The 26,976-nt window shown below is 41.1% G+C and overlaps 1 protein-coding gene across 4 annotated transcripts in view; it reads left to right on the top strand.

Moving 5' to 3' along the window:
• Positions 1 to 26,976, top strand: part of Znf385d (zinc finger protein 385D) — a 910,681-nt gene that overhangs the window by 569,383 nt on the left and 314,322 nt on the right. Inside the window, exon 1 of one of the 4 annotated variants that reach the window (XM_041662858.1) lies at positions 4,293 to 4,816. The exons of 1 other annotated variant lie outside the window; for it this stretch is intronic. In XM_041662858.1, coding sequence (XP_041518792.1) covers positions 4,795 to 4,816 — 22 coding nt within the window. In that variant the 5' untranslated portion in view covers positions 4,293 to 4,794. Of the gene's footprint in view, positions 1 to 4,292; positions 4,817 to 5,496; positions 5,679 to 26,976 lie in introns of those variants that run through there. 2 more of the 4 variants (XM_041662859.1, XM_041662857.1) reach the window with 2 other exon arrangements.

The raw sequence follows: 26,976 nt of genomic DNA, 5'->3' as shown, positions 1-26,976 counted from the left end.
AAATATTTTAATAACTTAGGACTTTTCATGACAATGAGACATATCTGCTCCTGGCGGCACCAATCTACTTCGAGAGGAAGATGGGCATCAAAAAGGATCCTTATGGAGTTTGATAGCCATTTGGGCAAGAAACTGCTCTTACCTGGACTGTTGCATAAAATGGACACAGAGAACCCGCAGAGAGAGGACTGCTAAACTTGCCTAAAGGTGAGACGGTCTTTTGGGGTTCATGACTCATGAAAGAGTCTGCGAGACATTCTGCAGGACACAGCAGATAGTGACTGAACTGTCTTTAAAATTTTCCTGCTTCATGGAAATGTCTGCTGGATACTATGGGCCTGTAGGCTGAAGATGGATGCCCCAACCATGCAAAAGAACTTTGGGTGACTGTCCAGGCAGCAAGATGTCTCTGTCATTTCTAGAGTTTTCTTATTTCTTGTTTACTTAGGTAGTATTATATCCTTCTGGAGTCTTTGATGGAGTTGAAGAATGAATAGATAGTTATAGTTTTCCTTAGTTATGATAAAAGATAAAATAGATACAAATATTGTAACTGTAATTCTTGCTTGATAACTGTTTTGCTATATGTAATTTTACTATGTTAAAGTTAAAGCCTTTCTTTTTTGTTTAAACAGAAAAAGGGGAAATGATGTGGGAGTGATTTCTTATTAATAAAGAAACTGCCTAGACCCATTTGATAGGCCAACCCTTAGGTAGGCAGAGTAAACAGAACGGAATGCTGGGAGAAAGAAGCTGAGTCAGGGAGTCGCCATGATTCTCCCACTCCAGACAGACGCAGGTTAAGATCATTCCTGGTAAGCCAGCTCGTGGGCTACACAGATTAATAGAAATGGGTTAGATCAATATGTAAAAGCTAGCCAATAAGAAACTGAAACTAATGGGTCAGGCAGTGTTTAAAAGAATACAGTTTCCGTGTAATTATTTCGGGTAAAGCTAGCTGGGTGGCGGGACACAGCCCGCCGATCCGTACTACAACATAAAGATTCATTTGAATGTTATCACTTTAAAATTAAAAAAAATAGTAAAAAATTGCTGAAAAATTACTCGGTGGCTAATAGCATTATTACTCTTTCAGAGGATTTGAGTTCAATTCACAGCACCCACATAAGAATGCACAGAACCTTCTATAATTCCAGTTCCAGGAGATCTAAGCCATCCACATACACTAGGCATCCACTCACACAAGCAAACACTTATATTGGTGATTAAAATGAAAATTAAATTTTTAAAAATACTTTGTTGAATTAGGCTGGAGTCAGCAGTTCAGATCATCTGCAGTTCTTGCACAGGACCTGGGTTTATTTCTAGCACCACAGTCAGGAAACTTTTGTTCCAAGGAGACCTGGTGCCCTCTATTTGCCTGCTCTGGATAATGAAAACATGCATGGTACACAGACGTACATGCAAGGAAAACACATACACGTAAAATATTAATAAATGAATATCTTAAAATAGTATGTTGAGGAGATATCTGTGCTGACTGCTGGTTATGTCATTAATTACGACAGTTATGGCAATCTAGGTCCACAAAAATCAGGAAAAAAAAATACAAATGGATGTACTAGTCAACCTTTAAAAACGGAAATACGTCATTCAAAACAAGATGAGCAAACTGGGAGATTATGTTACATGAACTAAGCCAGGCACAGCAGGAAGACACCACGATCCCATGAGGCCGTGCAACCTGTATGAAAGTTGTGCTCATAGTAATAGAAAGGGAAATGAAAAGACAGAGAAGATATTAGTCAACGAAAAGGAGGTAGCATTTTTCTTGGGTAAATACAGTATGCATATATAATGTCATTGTTTAAGCAGAATGGAAAAATTTGAATGCTAACACTTAATTTTTTTGTACAGTTATGAACAAGGTTATGTTACAGACCTTGATATTGCAGATAACCCTGACAGAAGGAGAAGGAGCAGACACCTGTAAACGAGGAAAGCATCCTCTTGACTTCCTTGGCCAGTGATGTACTGCACACGTAGGCACTAAGATGCTCTCAGGACACTGTAACATTTTAGGGGCTACTTCTGCTTTTTGGCATATAATTCTTTATAAAACAGACAGATGTCGGCATATTCTGTCACCTGAAACACACCAAGTCTGTAAATTCATGGTCATGTGGCTATATTTGTTTTTGTAACAGCCAGCGGCATACTCATTGGGAAGACGATACTAGACCCAGTACAAAAAGCAGTTATGTTTGTATATAGAAACCTGTTGATGGATGCTACACATATTCCACATTACACATAGGAAGGCAGTAACTCTTTAATTGGAAAAGGTGCTTTATTCGTGACAAAGGTAACATCTATTTTCCCTATTTAAACTTTATATGCCACCAATAAAAAGGTTGTGTGTGCAAGTAACTGTAAAATGCCAGACAAATTCAAGTGATTTCATTAATGATGGAAGCCAGTTCTTTGGCTTTATCAGTCTTTCTTAACCTCTACTCTTTTTTCTTTTTTTTTTTATTGAGAAAAGGAGAAAAAAAAACATAAACAAAAAACAAGTTTCCACCTCCTCCCAGCCTCCCATTTCCCTCCCCCTCCTCCCACCCTTCCCCCCCCCTCCCACTCTTCTCCCCCTCCCCCCCACTCCTCTCCCACTCCCTCTCCAGTCCACAGAGCAGTCTGTGTTCCCTGCCCTGTGGTAATTCAAACATCAAGAGTAGAGGTTAATTCCTAGGCGGGAGGACCTAGAAATTAACCTCTACTCTTGATGTTTGCATCTTCCAACTACAAGAGCTCAAGTAGACCAAAACCTGTAACGTTAAGCTACAGCGCCCTCTAGCCTGAATAGGCGGTGAAGCAGCTTGAAGACGTTCTGCGGCAGAGGTTCTGCTGCCTCTGGAAGGGGTGGCCATTCACACAGCACTTTGGATGTTTTCCATCTGTCCTCTGGGTTGGCCTGTGAGGATGCCTTTATTTTTAGTCTCAAAAAGTTATAAAATCGTAAATTTGATACTTACGCATTCCTCCTCCAATGTGTTTAAATGAGTGATATTTCTCCAGAAACAGAACTTAGCGGACAGTGTGCTTGCTGTTCTCCTGTGTGTGACCCCAGAACTGAAAGCTAAATGAGACAGCACAAGTTCAAGGACAGCCCAGGTTACACAGCAGAACCCTGTCTCAAACAACAAATGACATGAAGCGAAAGGGGGGGGGGGGGGAGAGTGGGAGGGGAAGAAGGGGAGGAGGAGGACTAGATTTAAGAATCACTCTGGTTCCAATTATTATCGATTATTTGTTTACCCAGTTCCTTACATTCCAGAATGAAAGCACTCCGCTCAGGGAGGGGAAACAAGGGTTAAGTTTGTACAAGACTGCACAGAAAGATGTCGCTATGGGGTCCTCTGCCCCCTAGGTTCAACGTGCAGAATACTTACCAGATGCAGAATTATCAAAGGAAGCATCGCTGAATATTTTAATATTAGATTGTGGAGCTATTTGCTAACATGGTTTCACACACACACACACACACACACACACACACACACACACACGCTTCCTCCAGAGACTGCATTTTTTTTTCATCTCCACTGCTTCTGCTCCATAGCTTTTACAGAAATTTTCAAGTTCAAAGACTCCAGTGGGTAAACGGGGTCCCACAGTGGGGAAAGAGAGCTTGCTGGTGGTTGTATTTTTCACCTCGAGCATTTGCGCCTCTATCACCCAGCTTTGAAGGATTTCTTTCTAACATTCTTTTCTGTGTACGATAAGCACTGCAATTCATAACACCGTTGCAGAAGAAAGATTCTGCCAGCCTGTGCCTCTCTTGACTGTTCATCTCAGATTTAATGTGTGTGTGTACTCAATATTGGCGACGAGGCTGAAATTATGACCTAATCTTGGTGGAGTTTCCATCATAATATGACCCCCTTTAGAGGGTCAAAGATCATTTCCACCCCACTGCATCTTCCAGCATCTGCTCAGGGAGGGGGTGCAGTTTTGGTGTGCCACAGTGGGAGATGACTTTTATCACATTTTTCTATCTATCAACCTAAAGCAGGAAAAAAGATACAGAAATCACTCCTCTCCAGATTTTCCGTGACGGGATCACACTACCCTAGTAAACGGACTTGCAGCCGGAAAGCTCAGAGCCCAAAGCATGCCTTCTCAGCATCCACTCAGGCTTAATTTTGATGAAAGTGGCAGTCCTCTCAGGAGGGGCGAGGTAAAAGTGTGTCTAATTACACGAGCATGGCAGAACTCGCCTGAGCCAGTTTTCCACCCCGCATCTGGGGAGAATTTCCCCTGCGTGACTCCCGGTGCATGCCAGACCCTTCTCTTTAAACCAGCCTCGGTGCCCCTCACTCCGCCCACGCCCAGGTCTCTGGGCTGGTTCAAGCTTCCCAGAGCCTTGGTTGGTCCTGGCAGGCCATCAACACATCACCTCCTGGGGTGGTTGCAAGCGGGGCTGGGATGCTGTGGGGTGGCGGTGGGGGTTGTGTTTGTAGTACTCCCGGGAAGTCCTGATGTCACGGGAGCGGCAAGGACATCGCAAGGAGGAGTCGTGTTACAGTAAGGATGGGCAGTGGCGCGCACGGCCGGAGCGCACGCTCCAGCCGCGAGGGATCGTAGCCGGGAAGGCAGGAGCCTGCCCCGCGCCGCTCGCCCAGCCTGCCGGGGAGGAGGCAAGCTCCGCGCTGCTGCTCGCCACGCTGGAAACGTCTACACTGACCATAGCATGCCACGGCTCTGCTTGGCGTCCCAGCCCTGGGTGCGAGCGGAGGCTGAAGACGCCACAGTGGGCTTCCAGCTGGTTGATTAATGAGAAAAATAATGTATTTTGGTAAGTGTTCTCTCTGATGATGCAATTGGGGGGGGGGGGGTGCCTGGAGGCTCTCCATCATGCAAGCAAACGCTTTTTAAAAAAATCTTTAAGCTGCTAGAATGTGTTACACGAAACCTACGTCCGGTGGGCAACTGGCGAACCCGCTAGAATGGTATTAAGAGCTTCCTTTGTGCCACCTTTGGAGCTGGTTATCAACTGTGCACAGCTGTAAGCAGGAAAAGAAGAGGTGAGGGTGGGGTGGATAAACTTTGCTTTGACTTGTGGCCACGAAGTTGGCTTATTTAGCTGAGTGTATGAGACGTGGTGCAGCGTGGGAAGTCGTGGGCTAACTTAATGGAATGCAAGACAAAGTTCCCACACGACTGATGGCCTGCGAGCTTAGACAACATGAATGTACATCTCAGGCATTGGGATTGTCCGTAGTCAGAGGCAGGAAAGGAAAACATTGTCGAGTGAGCAGTCCTGCCCAGCCTGGGGCTCCTTCAGGTTACAAGAGGCTCGCACCAAATGCTTATTACTTTAAACCTTTCGAGGTGACGGGGGCTTGTTAAATATGTGTGCGGTTTAGTTTGGGGCTGCGGCAGAACGCTCCCCAAGGTTTTCAGCTGAGCTGCTTGCATTTGCAGAAAACATGTGGAGGCTTAGATGTGGGCTCTGGGCTGAGCAGGCTGGGAGCTGAGTTGTACCTTTGCTCTGCAAGCCGCAGCTTACATCTGAGAAAGGAGGCAGAGTCCTTCACTTCTGGGGAAGAAACCGAGGAGTAAGACGGAGGAGGCTTTCCTCCTCCCTGGCGTTATGCTTTCCTTCTGTAAGTCCCAGCCGGTGTCATCATATAACAGCATCTATCTGATATTAAAAGGTTGGTGGGAGCGACCGGAGAGGGACTGGGGGTGCTATTGTATGCTGCAGACTCAATGGGTGATTGGGGGGGGGTGCTTTAAGTATTAAATCAGCATTTTTCCTTCAAGTTATGTTCAGATATGTGTGGATGGGGAGCTATTAGTTTGGTGGGCATGTATTTCCCTGTATGCTATTTGCTTTGTCTTTTTTTTTTCTTTTAATACTAGCCTTTTGAAACATTTGAGAAAGTGTGGAAGAATTCCGAGTTACAAAAGCTAATGCCTTTAGCTGTCTTGACAGGAGCTTTGATCTCCCTATAATTAGTGTCACATTAGAAAAGAAATCTTAAAATAATCAGAATTTATTTGAAAGAAAGGATCCTCATTCCATAGCCCAATTTAAGCAGAATCCAGACTTAAGTAGCACTTTTCCCATTGGTAGCTATAAGGACATGTTTGTTTATTAGTAACGAACGGAACAAGATTCATCATATGTGTGAATTCTGACAAATGGAAAAACTTGTAAAGATAATGCATCTTCTGAACATAATTAAATTTAAGCTTCTGTAATGAGAATCAGGAACAGCAGAAAATATTATAGTTTTAGTTTTGGGGTATTATAAAATGCCTAATAGGATTTTGAAGTAGGACTAACTAGAGAAATAGGAAGTGTCTCAAAGTCGGGGTTAGAGGCTGTGGACACTGTGATGATCTGTGGTGTCGCGGACTGAAAAAATCCTCACAGAGCCGGCTCAGGCTGTTAACTGTGTGTTAACCCCAGTGTTTTTGGAAAGTGGGCAGATCTACAGGCAATTAGTTTCATTGTGTCATGTAAACTTTTAATACTATGAATTGAAGTGTGCTGTCCTAGATACTCCAGCTGGAAGTATACTTTTGCTAAGGCCAGGCTAAAGTTGCCCTCGGGGTTGTGAACATGGTTCTGCCTCTCCAGCATCCCCACCCTCGGTCCAGCGTGCGAAAGGTTTTCCATTCTTGTAGGAAGTGATGTGTATATTAAGAGGTTGGGCTTTGGCAGCCCCTCACTGAAGCTGCTAGACATTTAGAACCCTTGAAGCCAAACCGCCTCTAAGAAAGTCATCTGTCACTAGAGCTAGGGCAAGTAAGTAAATAAACAAACAAACCGAGAATAGCCTGGGTGTCTTCTGATCCTATAGTAGGCTAATGTGTGTGTGTGTGTGTGTGTGTGTGTGTGTGTGTGTGCATCTGCACACATGTGCATGTTTGTGTGCATATAAAGCTAAAATATTTCTATTTTAGGTAGTTTAAGGAAACAGTGCTTTCACTTGCAAATTCATTGATGCTTCATTATTTCCTTCATTCCTGAACTGATGATGATTTACCAAGCCAAGACCAATAGGGGCACCGGGAAAGCTTCATTCTTGGGCTTTTCTGGTGACTTGTGGCAGTGGGGGAGCCATGGTACATCTTTTATTTGCATCCCCAGTAGGAATGAGGACGAGCATGTGGTACTACGTGAAGAAGTGAATTGCAAGACAAGTGAGTTATTCCCTTCTCACATCCACAGCCTGTTTTGCGAGTTGTTGTCCCACTTCAGATGCAGCTGAAGACTCCTTTCTTGATGAGGGTGGCTGGGTTGATGCGATTTAGGCTTCTTCCCCTTCGGACACTAAGTAGCTGGACCTGTGCAAGGCCAGCTGGAGTGAATTGTATGTGTATACAAGTGGGTGAGCTGTGTATGATTTCCAATTCTTCTCTTCCCCCTTTGGTTTTTCGAGACATGGTTTCTCTCTTCTGGAACTCACTCTGTAGACCAGGCTGGGCTCGAACACAGAGATCTGCCTACCTCTGCCTCCCATATTGCTGGCATTAAAGCCTTGGGCCACCATGCCAGGCTTGATTTCCAATTCTAACCGTCATATCCTATCTGAATGTGTTCTCTCGCATCTATGGGACTGCTGGTCCCTTTTAATTACATAATCCCCACTTTCTTGTCCTGTTGAGATTCTGCTGGGGGTTTTCAGTAATTGTCCGCACTTGTTATTTAGCGACTTCAGTTTGCTGTTCAGTCACTGCGGGTGCTCCTGTCACTCTTCCGTTCTACATGGATCACATGTAGTTAAATGTGACCCTCACAAAGGAGAAGAGGGGAAATCCCAGTCAGCCACCCCACCAGTGGGATGTACTCTTAAAAGCGAAAGGAAAAGAGCAAAGATGATGAAATTAACCTCCCTGCCCCATATAGATTTTTCAAAGTTAAAAATTACATGTGTCATGGATTAATAGCCATTAATTATTTATTCAGTAGTGAAAGTCAGGCACCTAGGAGACTTCTCCCCAGACTCCGGAAGAGAGGCTGCAGGTGGTTGTCAGTACAGCAGGCAGGGCTGCCAGGTCACAGTGGGGCTGAGGACTGCGCTGGTATGAAGGACAGGTTGTTTGCCTGAACATTTTACCATAGTCTCCCAGTGCCCAGCAGAAGGTTGTCACTGCCTCCTGCTCTGGCCACCGTATGTCTGAATCCTCTCTCTCCCCCATCCCATGCCTTTTTTTCCTTTCTGGAGGGTCAGTCATCATTGACAGTGGGCATGCTACCCACACAAACTGCCCTCAGTTGGCCACAAAGATGCCACATTTTGTCTTTAGATGTCAGGAGAGAAGCAGGAGAGTGACTGTACTCAAGAATTTCTGTACAGTCCTAAATCAGGGCTTCCCAAAGAGAGTCACCCAAATGGAACCTATGGCAATCGGGCCATCGAAAAGTGGATGGGGCTCACTCCTTGATAATACTCCTAAAAAAGAAAATGATCCACCCGAAACAAATAGACAGAACTGAGAGACAAATGCTAGCACCCACTGCAAATGTTACTATTAATAGTATAATAATTAAACCCAGAGAAAAGGGCAAGCAAATTTTAGAAAGTGTGACTGAGCTGTTCAAGTTCAGCTTGATGTTAATTGTGGTTCGGCTGTGTCCTTTGAAATGACTAAGGAATGGAAGAAAAATACTTAATAGCATGCCTGTCATATGTAGAAATGCTTCATCAAGGAAGTTTTTAACACAACACACAGTTTGAAATGTCTAAAGAAGATCCTCCTGTAACAGATGCACATGTTCAGCCCTCAAAGAACAGGTTTCCCTCGATATTTAGAACAGCTCATCTCAGGGTTTGCACCTTGGGCAGTGGTGTAACTATGACATTTCACCTCTGAGCCAGGGTGCTAGAAATGTCCTTTGTGCAGCAAGGCTAAGATGAGAAGAAAACAGCAGGTAGCAGAGAGAAACACCCCTCTCTTCCTGAACACCCAACTCCTTCTCATCTGCAATAAACCATCCATCATGAGGAATGAGCTTTGGGAGCATCTTTCCATTCACCCAGGAGAAATTTCTATATCCCCTGAATGATATGAATAGAGAATAATTTAGGAAGTGGTACATCCATGTTTCTCTCTTCAAATGTTGAATTTGTACTGTCATGTCCTATTACAAATGGATCACAATGACATGCCACACAATAGCACCCAGCGACAGAGACTCAGAATAACACATGCTGCCAGGAAGGGTCTTGGAAAGGAACCTAAGCCAAAGGGACCTTCAAACACATTTTTCCTAAAGCTGGTTTTCCTCTGAATTCATTGAAAGTTCTCATTTTCAAAAGCCAAATGTGGTCATTGTAACAGTAACACAGATTCTTCAATGCAGCCGTACATTTTGTGTCATTTTCCCCCTGCCTTTTTCTTTTTCTTAAAGACCCTTCTTATTTGCTATAATTATATGGAAATGAGATGAGTTTATTTAAGGGATAGGTCCCAAAATTCATGAGATAATGAAGACTTACAAAGTTACCCTTTTGTGGGTGGCAAATTGTTCTGAAAAACACAAATAAAAAATTTAAATTAATGGTTTCTGATTTCCTTTTCAGAAAAGGCTGCAGCTGCTTTTGACTGAGTTCTCCCACATAAGACAAGGTGTGTGTGTGTGTGTGTGTGTGTACGTGCACACAAACGACACTAAAATTGCACTTAAATGCTGATTAATATAGTAGATTTAATGTATATTTTTAGCTTAGCTAATTTTTAACTTGAACAATTATTCCATACATTATAGGATTAAAAAATCAAACTGTAAAGTTAATTCTTGTTTCTCCTACTTAAGAAACCAAAATAATTGTATAAGCACAAATTAATTTTTTTCTTGACCTTGAGAAGGGGATGTTTCTATTAGTGTTAACTGTGAAAAACATGTCATAAAACAGCAAAAGTCATAGCCCTTGTCCATCTGTCTGTAAGGAAGCCATTATGTATCATTTTCCCCAAAGATTAGTTTTGCAGCAGAATTTCACAAATGATTGGAGGCATTAAGAGAAAATACAGCCTAGGAGATGGCTAGAAATATCAAACTTAAAGTGGCTGAGATCATGCTTGAAGCAAATTGCTAGGGTTGGAAATAGGAAGGCATTTCTCTCAGTCACAGCATTCAAATGGTTATGAGGCAGTTGGAAGTCAGCCAGCCCTCATCATATGTGAAGCCCAGCTTGGCACAGCATTTAACATAGAAAGCATTGTCACGAAAACTTCCCTGTCGAAATTCTCCAATGCATTTTACGCAGGGGAGAGGACACCTTAAGGCCCTTCTCCTGACCCATCTCTCAGGTTCCCCTATTTGGTCCTCCTGCAATATTATGTTTCTGTAAGGTGAGGGAAAGAAGAAAAGTAACGTGACCAAAGTCAGAGCAGAAATCAGCAGCACTATCACAAGATGTCCTAATTGACCGCAGAGGATGTGCTGTGTTCCAAAATACTGTACCTGCAAAGGGATGGAGGCCGAGAGGATGCAGATGGGTTCTTAGACTGAGAGTTTTTAATGGATGAAGGCTATTGAATCTGAGCCCAGTGTTGAACATTCAGTACTATGTATTGGTTGCTCTGGATTGAGCCAGTGCTTGAAGGTGGTGAGAAAGAATAGCCTCCTCCTCAACTCATAGTTCAACGTCAGCACTTATCTGAAAGTTTGGACTTTACATTGAGAAGAAACAGACCTTCAAAAATAGAAGTCCTATTATTTACTTTGTTTCTAGATTTGTTTTATTTAATTTGTGTGCATTCTGGGATGGGGTAAAGGGAGATCATAGAATGCAGTTATCCGAGAAGGCCAGAGGTATCTGATCCCCTGAGATGAAGTAACTGTTAACTTGTAAGCCCCTTGATATAGGTGGTGAGAACAAAACACATGTCCTTTGCAAATATAGCAAGTAATCTTAACCACTGAATAATCTCTTCAGCTGTGTGTGTGTGTGTGTGTGTGTGTGTGATTACATATATCAAACACATAGACACACACACACATATATCACTGTTGGTGTTCTCATAGACTCATGACATTTTTATTTTTTATTTAATTGTTGTCGTTGTGTGTATCTAAGTGTGTGTCTGTGGTTTTTAATTTCTCCCATAGATGTGAAGACTAATCCTTAGATATTAGACCATACATTAAATATAGTATAATCACATACTTTTTTTTGTTAGTACTGTTTTCATTGTCATAGGACTCTGAAGTGGGAAGAGAAGAGAAAGAACTCTGTAGAATATTAAGATCAATATGCAAACATCTCTGAAGAGAACATAAATCATCATATAAGATGGGCAGATTGGAATTTGCATAAGTTACCTGTTACAGTGCTGGTTCTTAGCCTCAGTGCAGAGGTATAGTCATAAAAGAGCCTGTGAGCCCGTATCTCAGAGTGCCAGGAAGGTCACCAGTTCTGACATCCTTGCTCCGGTAGGAAAAAAGAAGCATGAATTCTGACAAGTATTTGCAAGATTTTGCAGAATTTTCTTCACCTGTATTTTTTTTTATTTTCATGCATTTTTCTGAGGAGGAAAGGTACTGGAGGCAGATTGCTCTGATGATAAAAATTCAGTAATGAATGGAAATGTCCTTTAATAAACATGATCTCTCACACTTGTGTAGCAATTTGCTTTCCAAAACATGCTGCTTCTATCCTCAAAATGACCTATTTCAGGACATAGACAAAAATGCATTCTCAAGGTCACACTGCTAGTTAATATCAATGCTCAAACTTTTAATTCAGAACACTGGAGATGTACTCGATGCTCTTTTTTTAGCAGACTGTATGACTTTCTAAATAGAATGTATTTGTAATAATACGTGTATAATAACATTCTTACCAACAAACAAAAGACATGAAGAAATGATTGGGATGGGAGAAGTGACTCCGACTAAAGAATCATAGCTCAAGTATGGACATAATTCATAATTTTATTTGTTCTACTTTGCCATTCATGTAAAAATTTAATCAGAAAATCAATACTGCCTAGAAGGCATGAGTTGGTGTGATAGAATGGATGTTTATGCCTCACGCAAATTTGTATGTTGAAGTCCTGATCTCAATATGGTGGCATGGGGGGTAGTTTGGTGGTGATCATAGGGACAGAACTGCTGTAAAGGGGCAAAGGAACAACAGCACAGCAGTGTTGACTCTTCCTGCCCTGTGCAGTCAGAGGGAGCCAGCAAAACAGCCTTCCCCAAGTCACCCAGGCAGACTGTAGGCCTTTGAACTTAGACTATCCAGACTCCAGAGCTCAAACAGATGAGCATATATTGTTTAAGATATTGAAGCGACGGCATTTTGTCTTGGCAGCCTAAGATAAGTGTCAGCTGTGGGCCGAGCCCATCTTTCTGTGCTCCAGAGCTGAGCCAGATGTTAAAGCTTACATTAGTTTTTTGGCATGTATGTCTGCTCTTTCACTAGTTAAACCAAGGTTTGGTAGGTATCGCCAATCATTATTCATGCTTTGATGTCTTTGATGTTCACAAAGACCTCATTGCCAGGAATGTTCAAGATGGCCTCTCAATCTTGTCTCCAAGATATTCAAGATGGCCTCTTAGTCTTGTCTTCTGAACGTTCAAGATAGTCTATTGTCTTCACTATGGGACTAAAACAGAGGAGAAAATGGACTACTCTGAAATCTAACTGCTCCACTAATTGTCTTAGTATCTGAGCAGGTCCTTCCACCTTGGATATTCTTTTTTTTTTTGTAAAAGAAATTATTTTCTTCTACAATTGTGTTTTGACAACCAAAATATGCAATAGACATAAAAATATTGAACACCAAGAAGCACATGGAAGTAAAAGTTATTTAAGTCTTTCTAAAATTTTTACATGCATACAAATGACATACAGATGTATAAACTTTGAGAAAAGTACTTATTTTCATTAAGATTAAGCCCCAAAATAGGATTCTTCTAAGTCTTTAATGTATAAGGACCTTACAGGGAATAGACTGTTTCATCAGCGAAGGTGTACGTGGTGGGATGGTAGGAATCTAGACAAGGGACCAGTAGAAATCAACTGACAGGGATGGATGGAAAGACAGGAAATAGTTCTGAAGGCCAAGGCCCAGGGCCTTCTAACAGGGCTGGGGTCATAGCAGGTCGAAGAAGGTAAAGCACAAAGGAATCCTGGTTTAAGTCCAGAGAGAGATAGAGGTATCCCCAGCCTTCTTCCTTTCTTACATTCTTCAATCATTGCCTTGGCTCCTTATTGCTGGACTTCCCCAATGACCACATGGCATGGCATCATGGGAGATGCCACCTACAGATTTTAGCTGTCTTACATCAAGACGGCAAAAACCTGCAAGGAGGTTTTATAGCTGATGTAAGTAGTAAATCAATGGGAGCAAGTTTCTGCAAAGACGACTCAAAAGCATTAATGGGAGTTTGGGGAAACAGTAAGAGGTAATGATTGACATATGGTTAGAGAACATAGATCAATTCCTGCTGGTTCAAGTACTTTATTTTCCATTGGTGTCTCATATACAAAACATGTTGATCTACCTGCATCACAATTTCCCTTTTTATAATGGGTTAGGGTCTATCTAATGGTGAGTTCTATGATCTTTGAATACATAATCTGTAAAACACCATATGAATGGTCCTTGTAATGATGGGGAATGTAACCTGGGTATATATTCTAACTAGCAGAAGAACTCCAGCACAGAGTTCTTAGTACATGGAAGTGGTTATTTCTGGCTACTTCTTCCAACAGTCTTTTGTAATATCTTAAAGGGCTTAAATTTATCATAGAAACCAGATAACCTGTCCTTCCTCATTGTTCCATAACGAAGGGATACTGCAGGAGAGGGAAAGTAAGCAAGGAGGGGCACCTGACCTTCCATGGGATGGAGTACTATATTCCTTCCTTGTCATGACACTGATGAGCTTAGATTCATTGAAAGCTGTGCAAGTTTATTAATAATTTTTTTGTTCTGAGACACGGTTTCTCTGTAGCTTTGGTGCCTGTCCCAGAACTAGCTCACGTAGACCAGGCTGGCCTTGAACTTTCTTGAGAAAAGAAAAGGGATATGCTGCTGATCTTATTGATTTAATGTAGCTCTTTGTATATTGTTGGGGTTTGCATTTCTTTGGCTGATTGGACATTTTATCCATAAGCAGAAAAGAAATTTATTCTTTCTTAAAAGGCAATTTTCTTATTTTTACATTAGCTTCAGAGAATTTTTTATAATTTGAACATACACCCCCCCCCAACGTCTCCTATGCCACCCTTTCTACTCTTCCGTTCTTTCACACTCAACTCTGAGGTTTCTTCCTCCCTCTGTCCCTCCTCCTCTTCCTCCTGCTCCTTCTTCTTTTTCTTCTCTCCCAGAGCCCAGTTTGTGTTACCTAACTAGTCTTGAGAGTGTGCCGCTGTGGCATGTGTTCGGCATACCAGGGATCATAGCATTAAAGGAAGTCAGCGCTCCCTCTCCCAGAAGCTGTCAAATTGCCAGCAGCTTTTCAGATCAGCAAGGGACTTCATGTCTACCTTAGGCCTGCTATGCTGGGACTTGGCAAGACTGGAGGTTGGGATTATTACTGCCACCCTTCAAGCTTCCTTCTAGAACCCTGTGACAGCTTCCATCTTGATCTTAGCTCCCTTGCTTTCGGGCAATGCTCTGGTAACTGCTGGAAAGCATCTTCCTTGCTGTGAATAATATGGACGACACGAATTCCCACTGGGTGCTTTAATTAGCTGGCCTGAGGAAAGATAAGCTGTAGTGTAGAGGTCTATGGGGCATTTTAGGATTTAGTCCTAAGGAAAATTTATCAATTAAAAGGTGTATTGGAAGTCAGGTTGCTTTACAACTATTATTTTTCTTTATAAAACTAGTTATCTGTCATCCTAAATGCTGATATTTAGGTGAAGTATTTTTGTGATGTGGTCAGAATTCCTTTTTTAAAATCTTCAACTAAGAAAGACAGATGAATGACAATCTCAAGGTCGGAGCCTCTTGGGCTCTTCGCTTCATTAAGGAGATTTTGACCTTCCTTTGGGAAGCTCCGTGGAGCTGCCATGTGATTGGCCCTGCAGACAGGTTCTCAGGGAAACGGAATTCAATGGTTCTCAATGTTTGGTGATGGCGGTGTTGGCAGGTATGCCATTGGCACATAGCCACCATCCTTTCCGAGAAGGCCAGGGGATATAAATCCTGGATGTATGCAAGACTCTACCAGGAAGGAGGCTTTGAAATGATACTAACAACAGAGCATCACTACAGTCTAATAAAAACCCTACGCTTTGGTTACAGTTCCAAGCACCTGCCTTTTCTCATAAAAAACTACAGTTGATTCAATAGGACAGAATTGAGTCCTTCAGACGGGTAATTTTATTCCTCTAATAAAGAGCCTCCTGAGGACTTAGAAGTTTCCAGTTTGCAAGAGATTCTCTAGGCAGCAGGTGGCAGGATCAGGAACCCAACCCAGGTCAGCTGGAGTTCACAGGCACCAGGACCCATGGCTCCTTTCAGAGTATGATGCCTGGGCCTGCTTACACAGTGTCCTGTAACACCCAGCCTTGGCTTTCTGAATGGAAATTTCTTAAGGATGAGAAGGCTTTCCTTTCCTTATGATTGACCCCTTGTAGAGTCTTGTATTGTGCTTAACAACTTCAAGATCACAATGGCATGGCTCCGGAAAGAATGTTAGAACAACACTTCTCAAAATGAATTTTGATGATCTTGAGATTTGTGCAAATCTCATGAGAATTGTATTAAACTGAGATCACATTCAAGATGCCCGAGCCACCCTGGGGGCAGGCTGCCTCTTCTCTAGCACATTCCCATGTAATGTAGATACTGTTGGCACACTCTCCCACTACACTTTGAGTGGTCAGGACTTAAAGTGATCATGTTGCTGAATTCCTACTTTTGGACCTTGGTCTGATTGTAGTTCATCTCTCCATTAAATTCTACAATTTGTGCAATAGTTTGAAAGAAAATGATCCCCATAGGGAGTGGCACTATTAGGAGGTGTGGTTTTGTTGGAATAAGTGTGGCCTGATTAAAGGAACTGTGTCACTTTTGGGGAGGGCTTTGAGGCCTCCTATGCTCAAACTGTAAACACTGTGGACAAAGACTACTTGTGCTGCCTGTGGATCAAGATGGAGTACTCTATGCTCCTTCTCCAGTACCATGTCTGCCTGCATGCCATCCACCATGACAATAATACACTAAACCTCTGAACTGAACTGTAAGCTAGCTACAATTGAGTGTTTTCCTTAAAAGGAATTGTCCTGGTCATAGTGTCTCTTCATGCAATGGAAATCCTAACTGAGACAAGTGGTTTCTGTTGGGTTCACAGAGTTAACAACTCTGATCACTAACTTTAATCATGAACTTGACACAAGTGAAAGTCACCTGGGAAGAGAGTCACAATCAGGATTGTTTTGGCAATGAGGTGGCCTTGGAAGTGTCTGTAGGAGGTTATCTTAATCAAGTTAATCAGTGTGGGAAAAGCTGGCCTACTGTTGGCTAACACCATTCCCTAGGCAGAAGTTCTAAAGTGTATATGTGGGAGAAGTCAAAATGAGCTGAGCATAAGCAAGAAAGTAAGGGAAAACATACGCACTTATTCCTCTCTGTTCCTGACTGTGGATGTCATATGACTAGAAAATGAAAGTTCCTGCCTTGACTTCTCTGGCAACACTGAGCTGCTGTTACTTGGAATATTAAGTTGAAATAAACTCCTGTATCTTCTAAGATTTTTTTTTTTGTCAGAGTATTGTATCAGAGCTACAAAATTGAAACCAGAACAACAACTAATCATTTGGCTTGAGATTTTGGAATCCCAGGACTTGAAACCTTTGGTGCAAAAATTATAAATGTCTTAGGCATATGGGAATGAATTGACCAGACAACAGAGTTCTTTCTAACCTGGACTTTATTGCTGAGGAGTGGAAAGCAGTTAGACAAGCAGGTCAATTTTCTAGCCTCAGGTTCCCTCTTTCTAAATCAAAAACAAGAAATAATTCTCTGAGTTCCTGAGCAAACTACGCTCAGAAGACATAAAGGAAGAGTGGGCAGGAAGAATGTACGAGCTGACTGATGGGGAAGAGAACTGTAAAATACAGATATCTAAACATAAAATGGTTGTTACATACAGCAACTGACAGATGCAGTAATTGACTGCAGGAGGTCAAGCCAGTCAAATTTCCGGTCTTAATGGGGGGGTGTCTCACAAGGCCACACGTCAGGTAGGAATCTATTGCAGTTGATGGAGTCAAGGGAGGGAGAGTCATTGTCCATTGGAAGTGCAGTTTCTGGTAGGTTGCCCATACTTCAGTACATAATTCCACACCCATGGGAAGCACTAATTTCATGGGGAGAGGGTAATTAATAGGGCACAGAGTGTTGAGGGTTTTAGCATGGAAAATTCTAGGAAGCCCCGAAGGGAGGTAGTCATAGATGAATGTGATCAAAACGCATTGTGAAAATTTCTAACATTTTCAAAGAATAAATAAGAATATTATTTTAAAAAATTCTCTGCAAAGAATTCATAAGGATAAAATCAAACAGCATATGGAAGGCATTAGAACATCACTATCGTGATGTAGACAGTCACTAAGTGTTGGCAGTGTCCATGGCCACTTACTCATAGACCTTACTCAGCACCGTTCCTTGTACTGGAAAGAAACAAGGCAGGCAGCCCCCAGTCTTCTTTGCCACATCATCTGCACACAGTCTGTCTGTGCGCACTGCTTCAAGTGATCTATCGATGACAGTAGATGATGAGCAAGGTCGTGTGATGTGGTTCTTGGTCCAGGGTACATTTTGGAGACCCCAAATGTTGATACTAATGGGTTTTGTTTGCCTTGGGAGGATAGAAAGGCTTGGCTAAAGCTCGGTCACCTTGGAACACTGTGAACAGGCCAATGGTGCTCCTGCCGACCTTGTTTATCCATTAGTGTCTATCTGAACTCTGTAACAACAGATGAGGTGGCTGCAGCTAGTGATGGTGCCTTCTATCTCCTGTGCAGCCATTGTGTTAACAATCGATATCCTTAAAACAAAAGGCAGCCAGACAAGGCAGGCCTCCGCCACAGCTTCCACTAAGGAGAACCAGAGAAAAGGAAAAGAGATTTTTAACTCATTCCCTTCCCAGCACCAAACCTGCCACAGGACATTTGATTCTTAATGATGGTGGCATGTACTATGAACTATGAGCTCCTCCCCCCCCCACACGTAATTTCTCAGTCAGAACCTATGGTTCTAATTTTCTTGATCGTTTGACTGATGTTGAGTGACCATGGCTTGCTTTGCCAGTTTTTGTCCAGGAAAGCCAACTATCAAATGCCATCCATTTACTGAGTGTTTATGTCTGTAGGTATGTGAGAACTATGAAAAATGCCCTCTTTTTTTTCTGTTATGATTTGCACACTCCACAGTGGGGGTTTGGAACTGAGACAATACTGGAGAGGGTGTTAGACTGGAAAACAGTGCACAGCAAATCAGGGTACATGGGATGGCGGAAAGACCTAACAGAAGCATGCTTTTACTGATGTCCTCTTTGCAAGTGAGCTGTAGTAGAGCTTTGTCTCTTCTTAACTGTATTACCGAAGTAATAGCTAGTACTATTCTGAAAATGCATTGCATGAAACAAGCCAGCATCTCAATTTAATAAGAAAATAGAGGCCAAGCTACTTAAATATCTGTATCTGGCTATACACTTCTACTAACACTTAAAATTTTTGTAAGTGTAAAGTTTATCACAAAATTCCTCTGTTTCCATTCTAACTGTTCATTGAATTGAACACATTTTTTTGTTTAACTTGTTTACATAATGTTTTTGTTTATCTGAAAACATTTTTACTACTCAGGAGGCAGAGACAGGTGGAATCTCTGTGAGTTTGAAACCAGCATGATTTATAGAGTGAGTTCCAGGACAGCCAAGGGTTTTCTCAAAAGCATTTTTTCAAAAAAAAAATCAAACCAAAACCAACCAATCAACAATAACAAAAACCCAATTTTTGTGATAGCGCTTATAACAATAATTTTTTTAATTAAAATTTAAAGCCCAATCTTGACCTAGTATTGGAATTGCTTAAGGAATTGCCCTGAGTCATGGCATCCAAACAGGTAATTTGAAATAACACCAGGGCCTGCTGGATCTCACAAATCAGAACTAGAACTCCTAGTAAGAGCTGAGTGCTGAGGACTGAGTCCTTACTGCAGCCCTTAGATGAGAATATCATCTGTATGCCAGTTTCGAGGATGAGGAAACTCAGGAAAAGAGAGGATGAGTAATGAGAGTGATGTCCCAGGCTGACCAGAGTCAAGCTGTCATTTTCCATGTCCCAGGCCTCTCTGCTACATTCTTTGGGTGAGCTTGAGCAGATTCTCAAAACTCAAGCCTGGCATGTGAAATCCCTATTGGAAATACAGCACAGGTAAGTGTTGTCAGAGGCTGTTCATTCATTCATCGCTATTCAGACATGAAATAACCACACAGAAACTATATTAACTGCAATAAAGTTTCTGTGTCCTGCAGAATGTCTGGCAGACTCTTTTATGAAGCAGGAACCCTGAAGGACTTCTCACCTTTACACAAGTTCGGCAGTCATTTTTTTTGTGGCTCATGCAAGTCCAGTTCATATATCATACCATCAAACAGTCCAAACAAGAGCAGGTTCTTGAACAAATGGCTAGCAAACTCCGTAAGGAGCCTCTTTGATGTCCACCATCCTCTTGAAGTAGATTGGTGCTGTCAGGAGCAGATGTGTCTCACTGCCATGAAAAGTCCTAAGTTCTTAAAACATTTTAAATGTTGTAGTCAGTAATCTTTGAAAGATCTGAAGAGTATCTACCCACCTGAATTACATCTCTGTATATCTAGGAAACCTAACTAACATGACTGCAAGCTTGACTATTATAGATGACTCTCTATTAACCTTCATTTCTTAATTATACAATACATTTTTAAATGAGCTACACAAAATCATGAGTGTATATACACAAAAATTGATCTTAAATTTGTATCAATAAACCAAGATCCATACCAATGAAAATATCTATAGCATTTCCCCCTTTAAATATAAACAAACAATTATAAACAATATTTAGGTGTAGTTCTCTCCAAACTGCTTCCTGCATTTTGTTAGGTGAAGTAATTTTTGGAGGTGGTTATGGTGACCTTTTGGGGTTTTGGTCCATCAGCCACATTAGTCTGGGAGAAATCCACAAGTTTTTATCCTCTCTGGAAACAAAACAAGAACCTCTTTTCCAAAGCATCAAATTCTTAGACCCAAATTTTGAAGTCAAGTTTTCTTTAAAGTAAATATTTTGGTTTAGCTTAGCAGCCTGTACAATGTAATGTCTCTGTGTACTTAGCTCATTTACGGTCAAAAAATTCAAAGAAAACTAATAATATACATAATCCAGACTCTGTGTGTATATTCCATCTTTACTTGGCTTATTTTTCTTTACTCCTTTTATCTATGACTGTTCATTGTTTTTCGAGACAGGGTTTCTCTGTAGCTTTGTTGCCTGTCCCAGAACTAGCTCTTGTAGACCAGGCTGGCCTCGAACTCCCAGAGATCCGCCTGCCTCTGCCTCCCGAGTGCTGGGATTAAAGGTGTGCACCACCACTGCCTGGCTAAGACTTTGTTATATATTTAAAATCACTTATTTCCATTTTTAACTGTCCATATTTTTTTCTTCTCTCTTTCAAGCCTGCACACATTTATCCAACACTGTGACCCATTTAGAGGTCTTTTTCTTCTGAATCTCTCTCTTTTGTGTATCTGTAATTATTATCTGACCAGAAATGCTTTTTATTTAAATGCCAAAATGCATGACTTGGACCAACTCTGTCTTGCCTGCTTGCTCTGCCCAGTCCAACATGGTGGAGGTCCATTCACCTTCTCTGCAAATCATGCTCACAGCCTCATTTTTAGGTACACAGTGGGTCTATGTTGCATTAAGCAAGTTCTATCACTCGGCTCAAAAACCCCAATTAAATGCTCTGTAACCAGACCTCCCAAAAGAGTCAGAGTTGTTAGTGCAACTAGCACAAAACAGGAAGCATTCTAAAATGGAGATGCACAGCTTTTGCTGCTACTGCTGAGTCAGGAAGCCTTCTCCTAAAAGAATTGTGCCTCTGCTTTCTTCTAGCAAACAGAGCCCACCCAAGAAAATGCTACTACCAAAAAGTCATGCTTAGCTCTGTGCTTTTGTGTATAGAATTCTTTTTTAAGCTCTCTCGGGTTTTTTTTTTTTTTCATGTGGATGTAGTCAGCTCTACATTGGTGCACCAGTCTTGGTTATCCGCACAAATGTGCAAAAAAGTCTTTAGCATTTGAGGTCTCCACACGACTATCAGTAGTATAGCCTGAGGTCAGGGAAGACTCCATTTCCTTTCTAGGTGCTGAAAGTTCCTGTTCACAGGACCTGCATCCCTCACACCTAGAATTCCTCCAGAACTACAAGGTCAGCTTGATTCATTCACAAGCTTGCTAAGTGCCAGGAGGTAGGTGCTGAACCTGTGTGTGTAACTGGTGGTGACCACACTCCTTTCAATGGAGCCCTGGATTTGTCTGTTGTTCATTCTTTAGACAGCTGGCAAAGTGCTACATAGGCAATGATTCTCTTTACAGGTAAAAGTTTGAATTTCTTTTAGGCCCATAGGACATCAAAATCTAAAAAAAAAAAAAAAAAACAGTAGCTCTTTGTACATTCTTAATGTGTGTGTGTGTGTATGTGTGTATCCTTAACACAATTTATGTAATACACTTATATATTACATTTGCAATAAAGATATATATATATATGTATATTGTATATACATATTGCAATACATGTGTACTGACATGGAGGCTTATTCTTAATTATGAATGAGCAGCCTTAGTTTGGCTTTTTCCTTGTCAGCTTTTCTTATCTTACGTTATTCCCTTCTACCTTTTCCCTCTGGGATTCTATCTTTCTTACTTCTGTATACCTTACTTTCCTTCTTACTCCATGGCTGGCTGGGTGGCTGGGTGGCTGGGTGGCTGGCACCTGATGTCCTCCTCTCCTTGCTCTCCCGTTACTTCTTTCTCTCTCCTCCCAGATTTCTCCTTCTATTTATACTCTCTGCCTGATAGCCTTGCCTATCTTTTCTCCTGTTTTGCTATTGGCTGTTTAGCTCCTTATTAGACTATTAGGTGTTTTAGATAGGCACAGTAACATAACACAGCTTCCAAGAGTTGAATCAATGCAACCCGAGCATCATACATCTTAAAATAATATTCCCTAACATATATGTGTGTGTATATCAAATGTGATATCAGTACAGTTTACTCAGATGCCATACGTGTGCAAAGAGTGAAAGTTGCACCTGCCTTCCACACACACCGAACATCTTATTGCATTAATTTGTGAGACTAAATGTTTTAAGAGTGTATGATCATGACTCTTATTATTTATAAGCACAGAATAGAAGCATAGTGTGAACTATATTTTTATATGGCATTATTTATCATATATTGACATTTCTCATTCTTTTTTATTTTATGGCTGTGTGATATTCTAGTTCAGAAACTTTAATATTGTATTTTACTGGTGCTTTTAAAGAAAAAAAATATTTTCATCTTTTACTAATAATAAAACAATAACTATCACTATGCATATGAAAATTATTGTGCTAAAATTTTTGTACTTATAGTGGAAACTCTTAGAACAAGAATTACTGATGAAAGCTTAGTTAATTCTCATGAGTACTGCCAAAGTATCTTAGGGGGAAAAAGCCCATTGGTCAATTTCTGTCATTAAGTGTGGATGAACTGCTTCTACTGGTAAGCCATTCATGAGGAAACTGCCATGCTGACCTCTCTCAGAGAGTGAATTTTCAGGATGATTCAACATGAAATAGCTTCATTTACTTTTGCCCATGCCCTTTTCTCCTAGTCTACTTCTTTATTCCACTTCTATTGCTCTAATTACATATTCCTGTTAGTTTTTAAATTCATAAAATCAACAGTGCAATAAAATTCAGAGGTTTTCTATAATTTTAAAATAAGAATAAATCCAATGAAAAATGTGTCTTGTGAGTGAAATCAGACTTTCTAGCTCCCAGATTGAGGGCTCATCCTTGAAAGAAAGTTGTTTTGTTAGGTCAGTCCACAGAGGCCAGCATTCTGAGCATGGGTGAGAGTGTGCATACCCTTATGCTCTGTTTTTCAAGGTTTTTTTTTTTTTGTCACATTGCTAATGACCTGGCTGGTTTTTTTTTTTTTCTGGCATGTTTATTCAGCATACATTGTCTTAAGTAATGATCTAGGGTGTCTAGAAGATGTCTATAACATGTCTTTATTACAAAAAGGAAAATGTCACATTTATTTATGAAAGAAACCCCCAGGCAATGAATATGGATATATTCTGGTGAACTCTCTGGTGCTTACAGACATTTAGCCCTGCCCGCCCCCATGTCCTTAGTACAAGTTCTTAGTATTGCTTTAATGAACTGTGTGTCATTGTCCTCTGTGCATAAAAGACTACAGAGAAGCTTGAAAGGTTAAGTTCTTGGGCAATGTCAAGTAGATGGAGGATTTGGAGCAGTGAGTGGGAATTCATCTTATAAATCGAAACATTCACATTATGTTTTCAAACATAGTTCTGTTATGAGAGCTACTCTTGAGTCCTTTCTGTTGAACGATGGAAGTGGAGGACTTCTACATTGCTGGTCCTTGCTACAAGTCTTAAACCAAGGCTTCAAGGCTGTCACCACTAAAGTATGAACAGAACGGCAAACTCTTCCTCATTGTACAAACCTTGAATGTGCCAAAACAAAGGCAAGTGAGTGAAGAAATCAATTAGGAATGCTATGTGGAAATCTTTATCTTACTTTCTTGTGTTTACTGAACCTAAAGTTCTCCCCATCCTTGGTTATACCATAGGGGTGCCTCATGTGACCTGTAACTTGTAGTCTTATCTAATATTAAATTCTTTACCTTATACTTAACTTCAGGTGAGAAAAAGAAAAACCAGAAGAGTAAATTGGTGAACCAACATAAACCGTGAGTAGGGAATGGTAAAGCTGTTTAGAACCTAAGCCCACTGACTCCATCCACTGTCATGCTCCACGTGGATGGACAGATATCACTCTCTTATTCTTTCTTCTTAACAGATCTGGGAGATAAGATTACTGTACTTGTCACTTAGTAGATAAAGGAAGTAACATTCAGTTACTTTCCCACTATTATACAGGACAAAGAGCTTCTTGTCTCCTTGGCTGCAGAGCTCCCATCTTTTCCTTTGTACTTGATTTGAATGTGAGGAGACCCCTGAACGGCCCAACATCTACATTAATTCAACCGTCTTTCCTAGTCTTTGAAATCGCTGATGGCACAGTAGCAGAGTGGAGATAAAAAAGTGGAACTTGTTGCAGCCATAAATCACTACAGCCCTCCAGAGTCCCAGAGGTCGAATCAAGTCTCCTCCAGCTCATCCCTCACTGTCAGAGGGGCACATCATTTACCTCGAGTGTGGACAACTAGAATCGTCCCTAATGAGTTTGCTGGCTTTTTCTCTCCGGCTTTAAAGTCAGCTCACATGCTGTTGTCCTAAGAAGTAACTACAGATGCAACACTGCCACAGACACACACACACACACACACACACATACACACACACACACACACACACACACACACGCACGCACACACACGCACACACACACACACACACATGCACACACACACACACACGCACACACACACACACACACACACACACACACACACTCAATGTCAATAGTTTCTTTTTCATGATTTGTGATTCTCCATCTTCTTATCCAGGTCAAATTAATCACATTTTAATATACCTGGCAGTTTTCTTTGAATAGCCCATGCCCCTGCAACTCTTCTCACCCTATATTTCCACCCTAAAACTTTTTGATTTCTTTCTCTTCTGGGCCATTACCTTGTGGTGTTCTTACTTGACCTATGATTTGTTTTCACTTTGTGGCTCCAAAATTCTAAGCATATTTTCACTCTTCTTTCTTTTTTCTTTAAAAAATATCAACACAGACAAATAAGATTCACAAATTATTTCAGAAGGCTGCCTGCCAATGTGACTCTCTTAAATTAAGAAGGCGCATCTAAACCCTGCTACCAATCAGGAATAAAGATTCTGGTCAATGATTGTCTATGTCCCATCTGAACAAATGTCTGGGTATTTTTAAACTTCTAATTTTTTCGTTCCCTACTTTACAGCTATAGTGTCAGAATCTCCATGGGTTTAGCACAGGAACGATCATTTTCAAAAAGTATCCCCAAATTTGATATCCTGAGAGTATTGGCTCACCACAAATGAATCCATAGGTGTGATATGACTGAGGTTCTAATGCTAACAGGATTTGTCATTAAGCTATAAGAATATTACAAACTGTGTGTAAGGGCACATGAATGAATGCAGGGGAAATTATGAATGTGGAATGTTCAGGCGACTTGTAATACATCAGAGAACTGGGATAATTAAATAATGTGGTCCTGAATAATACACAAGTAATGAAACCAGAAGACCAGGAAGTAAATGTCAAGACTCTTGTAACTGAAGATTTGAGCTCTAATGAAAATGACATTTCAACTCATTGCTAAAAAAATAAAAATAAATAAACCGAATTATTAACTGAATGGTTTGGAGACAACTGCATAAGTAATAAAGCAAATACAAAAGGTAGATTCCTATTCCATTTATTATAACCAAAGAAATGTTGGACTTGGCACAAGTTCAATTGTGAAAATATATCTACAGAAGTGTCAAAGACCGAGGAATGAGGATACCCAGGTTGTGGTCAGCCTGTGTTACAGATTGAGTCTCCAGGACATGGAGGGAAAGAACTGATACATTTTATGACGTGGATTAAATTATGGCTCTGATGAGATGACTCAGCAGCTGAGAGCACTTACCATCAAGCCCGATGACCTTGGCTTAATCCCTGGAGTCTTGTTGGTGGGAGAAGAGAGCTGACTCCTGCAGACTATCCTCTGATCTCTACATAAATGCCTTCAGAAGCTGTGCCTCTCACTCAAAAAATGATTTTTTTTTCTTTAATCTAAAAAAAATATTTGGGAGAAATCTAGAAATTAAGCAAAATGGCAAAAGTGCAACCAACATATGCAACACTAATATAAAATGAAGAAAAAGTTTAATACTAACTTATAGGAACAAATAACAGAAGCTATGAAGAAAAACTGATGAGAATATAAATAATCATCAGAAAACTTATTTTTATTTTTAATAATATTTAAAATAATAATTGAATAAAGTAGAAAATGCTATGTATGAACTCTTTTAAAATTTACTGATTTATAAAAGCTTTTCTCATTTTAAATACCAATCCCAGTTCCTACTCCCTCTCCTCCTCCTGCTCCCTCCACCTTTGCCCCACCCCACCCCACCCCACCCCACCATGCACTCCTCAGAGAGGGAAAGGCTGCCCATGAGAAGTCAACAAAGTCTAGCACATTGATTTAAGGCCAGACCAAAGCCCTCTCCACTATATCTAGGCTGAGCAAGGTATTTTTCCAAAGAGAATGGGATTCAAAAAGCCAGTAATAGCAGTAAGAATAAATTATGGTCTTACTGCCAGTGACCCCATAATCTGCCCCAGCCACACAACTGTCTCCCACATACAGAGAGTCTAGTTTGGTCCTATGGTGGTTCCTCGGCTGTCAGGACGGAGTCAGCGAGCTCCCGTTAGCTCAGGTAAGCTGTTTCAGTGGGTAGCCCCATCATGGTCTTGACCTATTCTAAAAGAGGAAAATATCCAACACTGCGCAGAAAACACTGACAGAGGAAACAAAATTGGGCTGCTCACATCATCCTACTTCAAAAGTTTCTTATCAAGCTGTTACAGTCAGGGCAGTGTGGCCCCGGTGTGAAATGTACAGGGCATGGATGAAGCAGAGTGCAAGGGTCAATTACACTGTTCGAGAAGAAGACCACTACTGCAGATTATAAGGGTTTTCTTTTAAGTCAAATTTTAAGCAATTTTTAATTAAATAC

The sequence above is a fragment of the Microtus oregoni genome, unplaced genomic scaffold (assembly GCF_018167655.1).
Source record: "Microtus oregoni isolate MIOR12 unplaced genomic scaffold, Mior012 000013F_ref0000133, whole genome shotgun sequence".
Taxonomy (NCBI): domain Eukaryota; kingdom Metazoa; phylum Chordata; class Mammalia; order Rodentia; family Cricetidae; genus Microtus; species Microtus oregoni.
The sequence above is the reverse complement of the archived record's forward strand: the minus strand, read 5'-3'. Positions and strand labels throughout refer to the sequence as shown.